This window comes from Mastigoproctus giganteus, chromosome 7 (genome assembly GCF_048544385.1).
Source record: "Mastigoproctus giganteus isolate SK-2022 chromosome 7, ASM4854438v1, whole genome shotgun sequence".
Lineage (NCBI taxonomy): Eukaryota > Metazoa > Arthropoda > Arachnida > Uropygi > Thelyphonidae > Mastigoproctus > Mastigoproctus giganteus.
In genome coordinates this window covers 56890636-56904912 of record NC_143581.1, presented here as the reverse complement: position 1 = coordinate 56904912, position 14277 = coordinate 56890636, and the positions used below count along the sequence as shown (strand labels likewise).

Below are 14277 nucleotides of genomic sequence, written 5' to 3'. Positions count from 1 at the left end.
GTAGTAGTACCTCTTTAAAGTCCACACTGATCCATAAATTAAATTTCACTAGCAAAATACACACATTCTGTACGGCCATAGGATTGTTTATTGGCACAGTATGCTTTTAGATATTACCTTACATCCATATCTGTAACTGATTCATGTCATTTTGAAGATAGGAAGGGTGAGGTTTTCAAATTCAACCTTCCTGTCTTCACATCATCAGTGTCATTAAAGAAGATTAAAAACAGGAAGGATTCCATTGCTAAAATGGCCCACCCTGAAGAATGTCAATTTATGATTATCCACTATGCCCTATCTTTTCGCAATCTGTTATTCAACAAAGGATCTTACAATAAACCCAGTTTTCTCCAATTTATATAATAGCCTTTTGTGTGGAAGTGTATCAAAAGCTTTACTGAAGTCAAGATAATAATCTCATCATCAAAATAACCAAACAGATTGGTCAGACAACCCATCCTCTTCACAAATCCATGCCGTGAACCATTAAGTATATCATTCCCATCAAGAGTCCTGTATCATATTCGTAACCACAGGCTGCGTGATCTTACCCACTACTGAAGCCAAACTCTCACTCATTTATAGCTGGGAAAACACAAGCACTTCTCCAGTCCAAGGTTGTTCTGGAATCTAATGATGATGTCGTTAACATTCTTGATGGGCTTATGCATCATATGCAGCATTTTTTAGTACAACAGGATATATATATACTGTCCACCTCTAGATCCTTACCTTTTGTCAGCTTTAGTAACTTATCTAATAGACTCTTCTCTGAGATCATATTATCATTTACAGTAGACCCTTGATTATTCAGACTGGGTGGGAAATAAATTTGCCCAGATAATTGAAACTCTGGATAATTTACAAAAATAGTCTATTTACTTTTTGTAAAAGTATACTACAGGGTGTGAATGTTTGACCAAAATTTAATAGATACATTGCAATAAACTCTTTAAAAAAATCCTGTACCTTTTGGGATTAATAGTTGCCAAATTTAAAAATTTACACATTTTAGAAAGGTATATAGAGTGGTAGGTAAAAATCAGGAGGTAGACATTTGCACCAATGTCTAATGTCAGAAATGAGTTCCATATCACTCTCAAACACCTTGCCATACAAGTATGCCTTCAGTCTACCATACTTAAAAAAAAAAAAAAAAGATGGAACAACACTGGAGTACAGGGTGGATGAGGCATTATGCTTCACCCCATCAGGACAATCTTTGACAGTGTCATCTGTGCTGTGTGTGTGGCCTTGTGTTATCTAATTAAACTTGATGTCCTGCCAAGTCAGTTCAATTCTTTTGATTTTCAGAGCTCAATTAAGCTTTTCCAGTAACAATCTCTTTCACTGTTGATGGTTGTTCCACTTTCCAAGAAATCAATAAAAATTATACCATTTTGATACCAGAAGAAAGAAGGTGGCCATAAGTTTTGTCAATGATTTGAAAAGTTTTGGCTTTTTGTTTATAGGTTATGTTCAGTGTGTGCCCATTTCATAGATTGCCATTTCATCTGTGGGTCATAATGGAAGAGCCATGTTTCAACACATGTGACAACCTCTTTAAAGCACACAAAGCTGCCAGCACCAAACCTCTCTAGATCTTCAATGATCTTTCCTTGCAGCCATCATCTCTCATGTGAACAGCTTAGGCACCCAATAAAAACATATTGTTCTGTACCAATAGACTATAGGTTTGTTGATGATGGTCAAAACACTTCCCTTTGACATTTTTACAGCATCCACACTTCTCTGATGGTTATGCTACTGTCATTTTGAATGAGCTGATAAATGTGTTCTTCATTTTTACTATTTGTGATAAATGTTGATCTCCAAACTCTTGGTTTGGATTTGATTTCAAAATGACCTTCCCAAAATTGTTGGAGCCACCTCTGGACATTACTTCGATCAATTGTCTGATTCCCATAGGCTGCCAGGAGTCTTCGATGGATAGACGTGGCTGACTGATCACCCAATTTGAGCAAGACACATACCTTTCCGGAAATGGCTATCAATTTGTCCATCCATATCTTCAGATCTAAAAGCATGAGAAAAATGATACCCTTCTTCTTTATGCACACATGTGTGAGTAATTGTGCATTACTTATTGACTCCACACTTACCATCTGATGAGAGCTCACTTATGCCGGAAGCAGGCTGTCACAGCAGTGCATTATCTTTTAAACAAAAGACCATTGCATTAACCATGCAGTTTAAATCCTGCTGACCACAAAAAAATGGGGGGGGGGGGCCAAGACAGTCAGTCCTACAAGCTCTTATAATTCTTGAGGCTATATAGCTTCTGCTAATAACTTTGTATTTCTCTCTTTGAGTGTATCTCTTATTGAGTGAACTTCATAACTTTAAAATGAACTATTCTCACAAATTACAGCTATTTGGCTTGAAACATTAAGAAATTGGTACAGCTGAGAAAACGTCTGCTTGATTAAATCTGTGATTAATATCTTCCATAAACAGGCAACTTACTGATATGCAAAACAGGCAGTTCAAGGTCACTCACTTAGCTCCCCACCCCTTAATGCTAAGGAAAAGACCAAGTGACCATGACCACCTATGATTTTTTTTTTTATCAAAAATTATAATAATAAGCATATAATAATAAACAATAATATAAAGTTATAATGGCAACAAAATCAGAACTAACTGATCTTTGTTGTTAGGTGTGAGAAACACCAATCAAATTTCTCCACAGTACAAAAATGAATCAAAATATCATTTAAATTGATAATGACTGCACATACATCATTATAATTATTGCTTACGAAGAGTTCACATTTTTCTTCTATGTGAAAATACTTCTTTCCTCTGAAACACGTTTACTTTTTCATATTCACTGATACTGTACTAGGTATGCATTTAAACCTGACATTAGTTTATGACAATATTTGCTGAGACTATGTTAATTGCCATTTATTCATTATCAATGTTTACAAAAGGTAAATAAGATCAGGTGTTAGTGCTTAATGTTCACTGAAATGTATTTCTCCAAAACTTCTCAACCACTACATATACCTTTCTAAAATGTGGAAATTTTTAAATCTGGCACTTATCAATCCCAAAAGGTACAGGATTTTAAAGAGTTTATTGCAATGTAACTATTAGATTTTGGTCAAATATTTACACCCTGTAGTATACTTTTACAAAAAGTAAATAAACTATTTATGTAAACATTTTGTTTCTGTCAACATTTAAAAGTTTTTCTCTTCTTTTGTAAATTATCCAAAGTTTCAATTATCTGGGCAAATTTATTTCCCATCCAATCTGAACAATCAAGGATCTACTGTAAATGATAATATAATCTCAGAGAAGAGTCTATTAGATAAGTTACTAAAGCTGACAAAAGGTAAAGATCTAGAGGTGGACAGTATATGTATCTTTCTTTTCTTTCTTTTTTTTTTTTTTGTTAGTTGTTGGCGCATCGGCTTCTGTGGCCATAATGCACCCGCCAAAGTTTTTGCACTACTCTGATCCAAGCCTAAGGCGGGATTCGAACCTGTGACCTTTGGGTTTCCAGGCAGGTACTTTATCCACCCGGCTAGCCCGATCAGCAGTATCTGTATCATGTTATACTAAAAAAATGCTGCATACGATGTATAAGCCCATCAATAACGTTAAGAACATCATCATTAGATTTCAGAACAACCTTGGACTGGAGAAGTGCTAATGTTTTCCCAGCTATAGATGATTGAGAGTTTGACTTTAGTAATGGGTAAGATCGCGCAGCCTATGGTTATAAATATGATACAGGATTCTCTTGATAGGAATTATATACTTAATGGTTTACAGCATGGGTTTGTGAAGAGGAAGGCTTGTCTGACCTATCTGTTTGGTTATTTTGATGATGAAATTATTTATTATCTTGACTTCAGTAAAACTTTCGATACACTTCCACACAAAAGGCTATTATATAAATTGGAGAAAATTGGGATTATTGTAAGATCCTTTGTTGAATAACAGATTGGCGAAAAGACAGGGCACAGTGGATAATCATAAATTGACATTCTTCAGAGTGGGCCATTGTAGCAATGGAATCCTTCCTGTTTTTAATCTTCTTTAATGACGCTGATGACTTGAGGATAGGAAGGTTGAATTTGAAAACCTCACCCTTCCTATCTTCAAAATGACATGAATCAATTACAGATATGGTATGAAATACAGCAACTGAAGTTTAATGGTTCTAAATATAAGGCTTTCCACTTTATATGATGGAAAGGAAATCTAAGCATTACACTGGAGGAAGTAAAGTAGTTCAGGAAGAAAAACACTTAGGGTTATACAATCAGGTATGAAATTCAGTAATGTAATATGTAGAAAGGTGGCCAGGAAGGTTGTATTTAGATATTGAGGACACACCTTTAAAAAAGATTTCTAGAGAAGGTTCAAATAAGGGCAACCAGACTGGTAAAGGGTGCTAACCAATGTTCATATGAAGAACGTTTTAGAAGGTACAAAATACAAAGCATAGCAACTAGAACCCTAATTGTTGTGCATAAGGCTCTGAAGGAGATTAAAAGAAAATGAGGGAGGTACTGCTAGGAGAGACAAGAACAAGGGAGGCACAAAAAAAAAAATTTTAGGGAGTAAGAGATTGCTGGATCTCACGAAGTTTACTTTCAGGTAGTGTGCTGTAGATAACTAGAATAAATTACCTGCTAATGCAGTTGAGATCAAAAGTTTGGTTTACATTCAAAGAGAAATTGGATAGTGGTGTGTTTTTTTTTTTTTTTGCAGATGCAGACAAATTCTGCTTCCTTGCATCATTTAGCTACTCTAACTAAATGATTCGGGTTTTTCATATCTTTTGCACTAATCCTACGATCAAGACTCCATGTTAGAGCCACAACACAGTCAACGTAAAAAGGAGTTTATTCCATTATTTTCTCAGGAAGATTTACTTGTCTATTGCAGTAATACTTTAGATTTATGACTGCATTAGGAGTTCCAGCACTATGTGAAGTAATTGGGGGGGTACAAACCAAACACTTCCATTGGGTCTGTTGATGCTGGAAGTCTATAGCTCCATCTTATTGAAGCTATATTATTATTTTGAATTAAGATGTTCACAGAAGCTAGCTGAAGTGATCACTGTGACATGGGCTCATTTGAAAGACTGACAGAGTCTCTTGGTGGGAAGGGACTGTCTCGAGAAGGCATAATATGTTGGTCACAGAAGAGAACAGTCGGTCGATTTTTGGCTGCTGTAAAGGGATAAGTATTATTGATAGTTTTCATATTGTATTCTTATGTTATTCATATTATATTACAATATGAATATAATATATTTCATATTATATTCATATTGTATTCTTCATTAATTAATATACTACATTGTGTTTTACAAAGATATTAAATAGGTTTAGTAGATTTCATTAGCTTCTTAATTTGAATTTAACTAGTGATTTTTTGAAGTTACGATTCCCAGTGTTGGCGCCAACATTGTTGAACTAGCCGCCATATTGTAATTGATAAGAAATAGCGTAATGCATATATCTAGGAATCTGTTAGCTTAGTATAGTATTATCAATTAATCAAAAATATTTATTAATCTTATTAAATTTCATTGTTAATTAAACTGTATTTAAACAGAAATCATGACCCAGACTAGAGCTGCGAAGAAAAGATCACAGGCTAACGAGAGTGCTGTGACATGGGGGAAAAATGAAGGGAGCAATCATCCAATGCATCACATTCTCAAAAAATGTGAAATGTTTGCTGAACTTTCTAAAACAGGCCATAGTCCAGCCAAGGAGGAAGTCTTTGTGTATGATAGATGCCTAGAGTGTGTCAAGAAATTAGGGGCCAACTCAGCATTCTGATGGGAGTCTACGAGAGCTTGAGATGTAGAGTAAATGGCCTCGAAGAAATTAATATAAGTGGTCAATGAAGCTCTCAGCGGCCCAGCTCAATGGCAGAGCTCACTCCTGTGCATCAGGGAACACAGAGGCAATTTCCAAGGCAGAATGCACTGATCCCACAGGAACTAGTTATTGTTGGTCACATTATTGTCAGGGACACGGGGAATATACTATGCAAGAAGGATAGGTGGAAAAGGACCAGGATATGTCTGCCAGAGGCAAAAGTTGATGACATTGTAGAGTATATATCTCAAAAGGCGATATTTTTTTACATGTTGGAACTAATGACATTAAGAGTAAGAGATCTGCAGATTTATTCAACAAGTACAGGTCAATGTTGAAAAAAAAGTCGCGAGTTAGGGTTGAATGTGAAAGAGTCTGCAATTCTGCCGTGGAGAGATTGTGCAAGGCTCAAGGTGGTAGAATTTTTTTCAGCCTGGCCAGTGCTTGTTGACAGGACAGATTGTTTCTACAGGGATGGGGTACACTTAACTAGAAAGGGTGCAAGAATATTTGCTGATGCTATTGAGGCACTGTTATGTGGGTCAGAAAACTGCTAGCTTGGGGGGGGGGGGGTACACAAACAAGGTTAACAGTGGCCGCAGGCAGAGGCAAAAGTGATTCTTGCACTACTTCTATTAGAATGAGCAGCAGTATGGAAAGCAAGAAAATGGAGATATCCAGGAATGCTGTAAGTCATAGTGGAACAAATAAATACATGGGCTGTGTTAGGGTAACTAAGCGTAGAAACAGGTGCATGTATGTACGTGCATGTATGTATGTACATGCATGTATGTACTTGCATGTACGTACACCAATGCTAGGAGTATAGTTGATAAATCTGATGAGCTTGAAGTGCTAGTCAAGACATCAAAGGCAGATATTATTGGGATATCAGAGATATGGTGTCACACAGATATAAGCAATGCAGAATTGGAATTTGGAGAGTACAATGTGTACAGAAAGGATAGCCACGACAGGAAGGACAGAGGGGTTATGCTTTAAGTTAAGGTAAAATCTACGGAAGTACAACCAATTGATGTTGGTGGACAATGCAATGTTGAGTCTGTTTGGTGTGACATAAGCACTGGGAAAGGAAAAATGAGAGCAGGTGTGTGTTATAGGCCTAATGAATCTGATGAGTATAATGAGCAATTGTGCAGAGAAACAGAGTGGGCCAGTAAATCAGAATGACTTATAATGGAAGATTTTAACTTTCAGATATTGACTGGAACTTGTGGGTTGGTCACTCACACACTAGCAAGAATTTTGTGGATTTACTGGATGACTGTTTTCTACAGCAACAAGTTCGAGAGGCAACCAGAGAGAGTAATACTCTTGATCTGATTATCAGCAGTGATTATTCATGCATTAAGAATTTGCAGATAAAGGAGCCACTGGGTGACAGTGATCACAATGTACTGATATGGGAATTACTTACAGATGCAACTACCATCAAGGCTAAAGGGAAGGGCTTTTGCTTTCGTAAAGGTGACTACAGGGGTCTCAGACAGTTTTAAGTTTTGTACAGTGGCTTCAACTGATGACGTTACCAATGTTGAATTTTAAATGGGAAGCCTTCAGGGACTTAATCTTGGAGGCTACTAGGCTTTTGATTCTAACTAAGAAATACTGTTCAAGGTTTGGGGCCTAAATAGATGTCAGATGAATTAATGAGGCTCGTGGCAGAGAAGGAAAATGTATGGGATGCATATAAATTATCAGGTGAAACAGAAGCTTATGGTAGATATAAGTTTGTCTGTAATCAAGTCACAAAGGAGGTTAGGCAGGCGAAGGCAGATTACAAAAAATCTTTGGCAAAGGATGAAAAGAAAAACAGCAAAAAGTTCTTTACTTAAGTAAACTCTAGAAGGAAATGGATGACTCAGATTGGACCATTTAACATAGATGGGTTGACTATTGATGATCATGCTCAGATAGCTGATAAACTGAATGAGTATTTTGCATCTACATTCACACATGAGGAGTTATTTAATGAGGGGGAATGCCAGAAGTTTATCAAACTCTAACAGGGAGCAAAGTGACTTTTTTAATAACTGAAAGCAAAGTGGAGGAAAAAATTGTTGAAGTTAAACATAAGGAAAGCACCTGGGGTGGATGGGATCTATCCAGTTATATTAAAGGAGGCAGCAAAAGAAGTAAGCAAACCGTTAGCCATAATTATGAGAGCTTCCTTGGACTCAGGGGAGGTCCCCCATGGGGTGGAGGTGTGCAAATGTATCACCAATTCACAAAGGGGGGGGGGTTCAAAAGGTGACAGAAGTAACTATAGACTTTATCAAGGTCTATTGTGTTCCAGGGAAAATAATGGAATCACTGGTTAAAGAAGCATTGCAGGATTATCTAGACAAGACTGCAGTAATGGATAAGACAGCATGGTTTGTGGTTCTTGTCTGACCAATTTGATTGGATACTATGATGTGATCACAAAGGAACTGAATTTCAAAAATAATTTTGAAATCATATAGTCAGTCCTCGTATAACACTTGTTTACACTACACGAATTCGATCATACACAATTTATAAATAGGGGAACGATATCGTATATAACACGAACCGAATTCGCTTATGCACGATCCGCCTTTGTGTTTACAAGAAATGGCAGTCGAACGTGGAAGCACCCCAACTGAACGCAACACAACAGGAATGAACAGAAGATTCTGAAAATGTATTTATGTTTTTTATATCAGTGAAGGGGAAACACATTTCACCTTAATAACGTAAAAACCCACACAATTCCAGTTATCTGTATTATTGCAAATGCAATTAGATCGAGTTTACCACCAGTTCATAACAGATTCCACTAGCAGAAACGCAACTGGAAATTGTTTTTATTGTTTTATGGTAGTAACCCCCAGAAATGTGCTTTAGTAAAATGTGAGCTAGTGAGGTGTTCATAGTGTGTCTCTGCCTTTACGGTGTTGTTTATTCAGTTGTTGCACGTGCGCAGCTTTGTTTTTGTGTATCAAGCGTGCCTCCTCATTTTGTAATTGTGCTTTATTCCCTAAAAATGAGTAAAGTACTTAAAAGGTGTGAAAATGAAGTGTCCTGGTGAAGACACTACAGATTCAGAGAGAAAAAGAAAAGCAATATCGGTAAACAGAGGCAGACTGAGTCAAAAATTCTTACCAGGGAAAATTTGTAGTGACCCCATACTAGCGTTTATGGCCAAAATGGTACCAGCCTCTGGGGTTCCCCCGGTAAGGCATGGCCAGTCTGCCTCTGTCGATAGAGAAAAAATATAAAATTGTGGAATGCTTTGAGCGAAATGAAAGACCATGTGATATTGCACGTGCCACAGGCCTAAATGAGGCAACGTCAAGAATTACAAGGAATGCAGAGAAAATAAAAACAACTTTCATAGCAGGAACAACTCAAAGTATGATTAAAATCCATTAGAGTAAGACATAAAGAATTGGAAGAGATGGAATGGCTGTCATCTGTTTGGATAGAAAATCAAACAAAAAACAAGTTTGCTTACAACAGAAGCAAAAGCATTAGCAATATTTTATTGCTAATGCTATTGCGTAATAGTCGTAATAAAATACTTACGTATTTTATTAAGATTATCTATTGTGTTTGGTAATGTCTTGGTTACAAATGAGTGTTCAATCTTGGGTGGTCGGCACCTAACCCTATTTTTCCCATAGGGCCTGTTGTTTATATTGCACGAGGGTTTCTAGGAACACAACTATCACGCTATACGAGGACTGACTGTACTTGGATTTCAGGAAAGCTTTTGCTACTGTTACACATGGAAGACTGCTGTACAAATTGGAGAGGTATAGCATTAAGGGTAAGTTGCTACAATAGATAAAGGGACAGTTGAGTGGGAGACGACAGAGAGTGGTAATCAATGGACACTGCTCTTCGTGGACAAATGTTATTAGTCGAGTTCTCAAGGGTTTGGTGCTGGGCCCATTGTTGTTTTGTGTATTCATCAATGATATTGATGAAGGTATATCAGGTTTAATGTCCAAGTTTGCAGATGATACAAAGGTTGGCAGGGTTGTTAATAACAGTAATGACAGTATGCTACTCCAAGTGGATCTTGATAAGTTGGGCAAATGGGCTGAGAAGTGGCAACTGAAGTTTACATTGACAATGCAAAGTACTGCATATGGGTAGCAATAACCCAAGAGAAACATACCAACTGTGTGGAACTACACTCAGGAAAGTGGAAAGTGAAAATGACCTGGGGTAATTGTGCAGTCAAATATGAAGTTTGCTGAGCAGTGCAGGTGGGCTGCCAGAGCAGGTCATGGAGTTTTGTCAATGATATATAGGAATTTTGCTAGCAGGGACAGGGAGGTTATTATCCCATTGTACAAGGCAATGGTCAGGCCACACCTAGAGTACTGTGTACAGGCCTGGAGGCCTCATTTTTGGAAGGATGTAGAGTTGCTAGAATGAGTAGAAAGAAGGGCAACAAAATGGTGAGGGGGAACAACAGGTGCTCTTACCAAAGATCTTAAGATCTGCAAAATGCAGAGCCTGGAGAGTAGGCCCCTGCGAAGTGATCTGATTGAGGTGTATAAGGCCTTGAATGGGTTGAGCAAGCTGAATGCTGATAGGATTCTTCCTCTTGCTCAGATTAAGAACCTGAGGGGACACAGATTCAACTTGAGGAAAGACAGTTGTAGAATAGATGTGCAGAAATTTGCCTTTAGCCAGTGGGTTGTTGACTAGTGAAACAGACTTCCATCTTTTGTTGTGGAAGTTAGCAGACTAAATAAATTTAAGGTTGAGCTGGACAGGCATTTGGAATGAATGGAAGGGTTTTTTTTTTTTTTTAGCTGATGCTGCATAAGCTTGCTTTCTTGCATCGTATGCTTCTACTAATGCTAATATACATGCTTCAAGCAATAGTCGAAGTATTCACAGTGATACCATACAGTGAGCCCTGTAAACAACTTTCTCCAAGGTAATAATGCAGTTTCAACAAGCTGAGCAACTTTATAGCCTTACAGCATCAGCAAGACCAAGTTGAAACACAACAATCCAAGTCCCCCCCCCCACTTTTCTTAGATGCTTTGTCAAATTAGATGCAGAAAACAGGATTATGTCTCCAATCAATAGATTGTCCTTTTCCTACCTAAACATGTCAGCCAATTGAAGTTTCACCTGGGTGATGACATAAATGCCCTGTCTTAGAACTTTATATTTGTCTTTATATTTCATTTATGTAACTAAAGTTTTTAAATTAATTATGACTCAACACAACAAAGTATTTGCTTAATTTTTCATGACCTTAGGCTCATACTCTGCTGATAACTTCATTTTTTTTTCATTATGCAGGAGTCAATCTTGTATTTAATTTGCTTTAAGAGTGGATATTAGATTCTTTAGTCTCAGGAATATTCTTGGAATGGATTCATATGCATGATAGAAATGGTAAATATTGTCGGTTAATGACAACTGCAGTGGTTGTCATTAAATGCTGCTATGGTTAATTCTAAATGATTCACCAAATGGGTTAATTACGTGATTAATTACAATGTGAAATCTCTTTATCAGTAGATTTCACAAGTGGAATCACAGGAATTCACTATGCTATTAAACCTAACATATAACCAGCATAGTTGTCTACTGCTAATTTCAGTACAATACTGATTACAAAAATATATGAATAAAAAAATTTTTAACTCAAGAATTTCAGATGTCTTTATTCTTTTATAAGTTCAGAAAAAGAACAATTTGTTGTTTAAGATATTCTCTCAACTCATGGACATCAGGAACTAGTCACCAGTGAAATTTCAGTAACTTCACTGAGAAAATGATTAATGTGCCTACACAAACTGTAAATTTAATGATTGCAAGAACTGCTACTCTTTATTGCTGTGCAAATAGCCTCAAGTTACATGGCATTGCCAAATGTCTCATCTGTTTGGCCATTAAAAGATACAAAGCTGTCCAAGCAAACAAGTACAGTTTAAATAAAATTAAACGGTCTCATAAATTATCCATTTCAGGAAGAAATGTTCAGGGAAATAAACTAAACAATCAAAGGAATTTCACCACAAATGAATATAAAATGTATCTAAAATATATAAATATATTTACGCTCACAAACAATTGCCCTGTGAGTTCTTTGTGAAACAGGAATATTTAACAAAGCTCACTAATGTTTACTGTTGAATAAATAACGGATACCTGATTTACATTTATACTGTGATACTATGAAGCAACAAATACTATATTGTTATAATAATTAACCTTCTCAAACTGATTATCAAAACAATATAGTATAGTAAAATTAAACAGTAAAAATGTGATGGGCATTAAAAAGGAAATACAAATGTACTGTGGTGAGAGAGAGAGAGAGAAAAAAAAAAAAAAACAAAAAGAGTTGCATACTTACCACTAAAGCATACAATTTTAACAAAACCGGCTCTAACACCACTATTATGTACTGTAAAAGTTGTGATAATTCTCTCTCCTGGAAAATGGGATTTCAGGTCAAGCAATTGTTTTCCTCCTCTGCTACACAATTCTTTTACTTGAATCTTGCTGACACCTCCATATCCACTTAGAGGAATCTGTAAAAACAGGTCTTAATATTATTCAGAATAATGATTTTATGTATGCACAGGGAATCATCTCATGAGCAGTGATTGTCAGGTTGAAGACTGGCGAGATATAAATGGATTGGGAGTGGTAGTTCTGTGCATGGTACAGAGCAACCACTCCAAATCCATTTCTGTGGGCACATCATTCAGATGGTTACATGCACACCACCACATTGAAATTGGGAGAGGGAGGGAGGAAATCATGATGGCACCTAAATTTCTGGGAGATAATCAAAAAGAATGTTTTTCTCACTCACACACTCACACTCACACACACACACACACAGCATTGTGCACAAAAAATTTTTTGAATACAGTGCTATTCATTTTCAGATACAACTTAAAAATCAAGTTGAATTTTAAAAGTGAAAATGAATAACTTATTGTATATACAGTAATTATATATTTTATTTCAGTTAATTCTAAATATTGCCAGCACTGATGATTACAGAAACAGAAGGCTCTTATGTATATCCTTTCAATCTTGATGGCCCACTGACCCTTAAAAAAGTAATTACGATTGAGTGTAAAAACAGCAATAGTTAGTAATACATATTACTATTTAGTCTATGTATACTCCATCATTTCATTCAGTTATTCACTGAATTTATATTTGATTTAGATACCACTTTTCTAATCTTTATAATACTTTATACATTCAGTGATTCCCAAATTATGACCACTCCGTCAGCAATTGGCTATGTTGCATAGCTTGCAGTATAATAAGGCAAACAGCTTTGTATGCTACAGCAGTAGTGGTAATCTGCATCTCGTGCGAGTCAAAGTGATAAAGTAGCAGTTATGGGATGTAGTAACGATATCACCCACAAGGGGTGATATCGTTATTGCATCCTATAGGAAACAGCATGTCATATCAGTTGCTCATGGTACACTGCAGTTAAGGTGTACAAAGAATGGTATCGAATGGGTGTAAAAACTTCCCACCAACAGAACTGTAAAGAATTATGCAAGGTGAAACTTCGTGATGAGCAAAGGGTGCAGCTGATTGCATGGGCTCAATGGCAGGTCACTGGGAAAGAGTTGACATTGCAAAATATGAAAAATACAAGAACATATCCCAAAATACAATGCACCACACACTCAGCCATATGGGATTCCACAGCAGACACCCCAAGAACCACCCTCTCCTTGTCGCTGATCATCTTCGACAACAAATACTGTGGTATCAATAACACACTCACTGTAGGACTGGAAAATGAGTGTACTGGTCAGGTGAAGCCAAATGCTTGGTGCAACATGGTCACAGATGCCTTCTTATGTAGCACAAGCAACAGGAGTCCATGGACCCATCATGCATGGTGCCCATTATCCAGGCAGGTGGCGAGGGTTGCTTAATATGGGATGGCACATTTTTTGGGTTAGAACTAGGGCCACTGGTGTGTATGGGCCAACGTTTCACTGACAGATTCTAAAGGCAGCTCTTAGGAGACCATGTGTACCCTGTCATGTTGCATTTTTTTCCTGGATAGAAAGGGATCTTCCAAGTTGCATCTTTTTCCTGGATAGAAAGGGATCTTCCAAGACAATGTGCCATGCCATTGGGCCCGCACTATGCGCAGTGTGGTTCGAGGAACACAGTGAAGATATCATCCATCTTGATCGGCCTCCAAATTCACCTGCTTTCGATCCAATTGGACAACAATGGAAAGATTTGGAATGGGGTGTATGTACACACAATCATCATCTATTCTGATGCCTTATAGGCAGCATGGCTACAGATCCTTACGGACATCTTCAGACATCAAGTGGAGTGAATGCCTAGGTGAATAGCATCTGTTATCCATGCG

At 37.1% G+C, this 14277-nt stretch overlaps 1 protein-coding gene across 1 annotated transcript in view; it reads right to left on the bottom strand.

Moving 5' to 3' along the window:
• LOC150082918 (uncharacterized) overlaps positions 1-14277 on the bottom strand; it is a 186485-nt gene that overhangs the window by 117001 nt on the left and 55207 nt on the right. The window contains exon 4 of the mRNA XM_090378320.1: positions 12262-12439. Within this exon, the coding sequence (XP_090234446.1) occupies positions 12262-12439 (178 nt within the window). The remainder of the gene's footprint in view (positions 1-12261; positions 12440-14277) is intronic.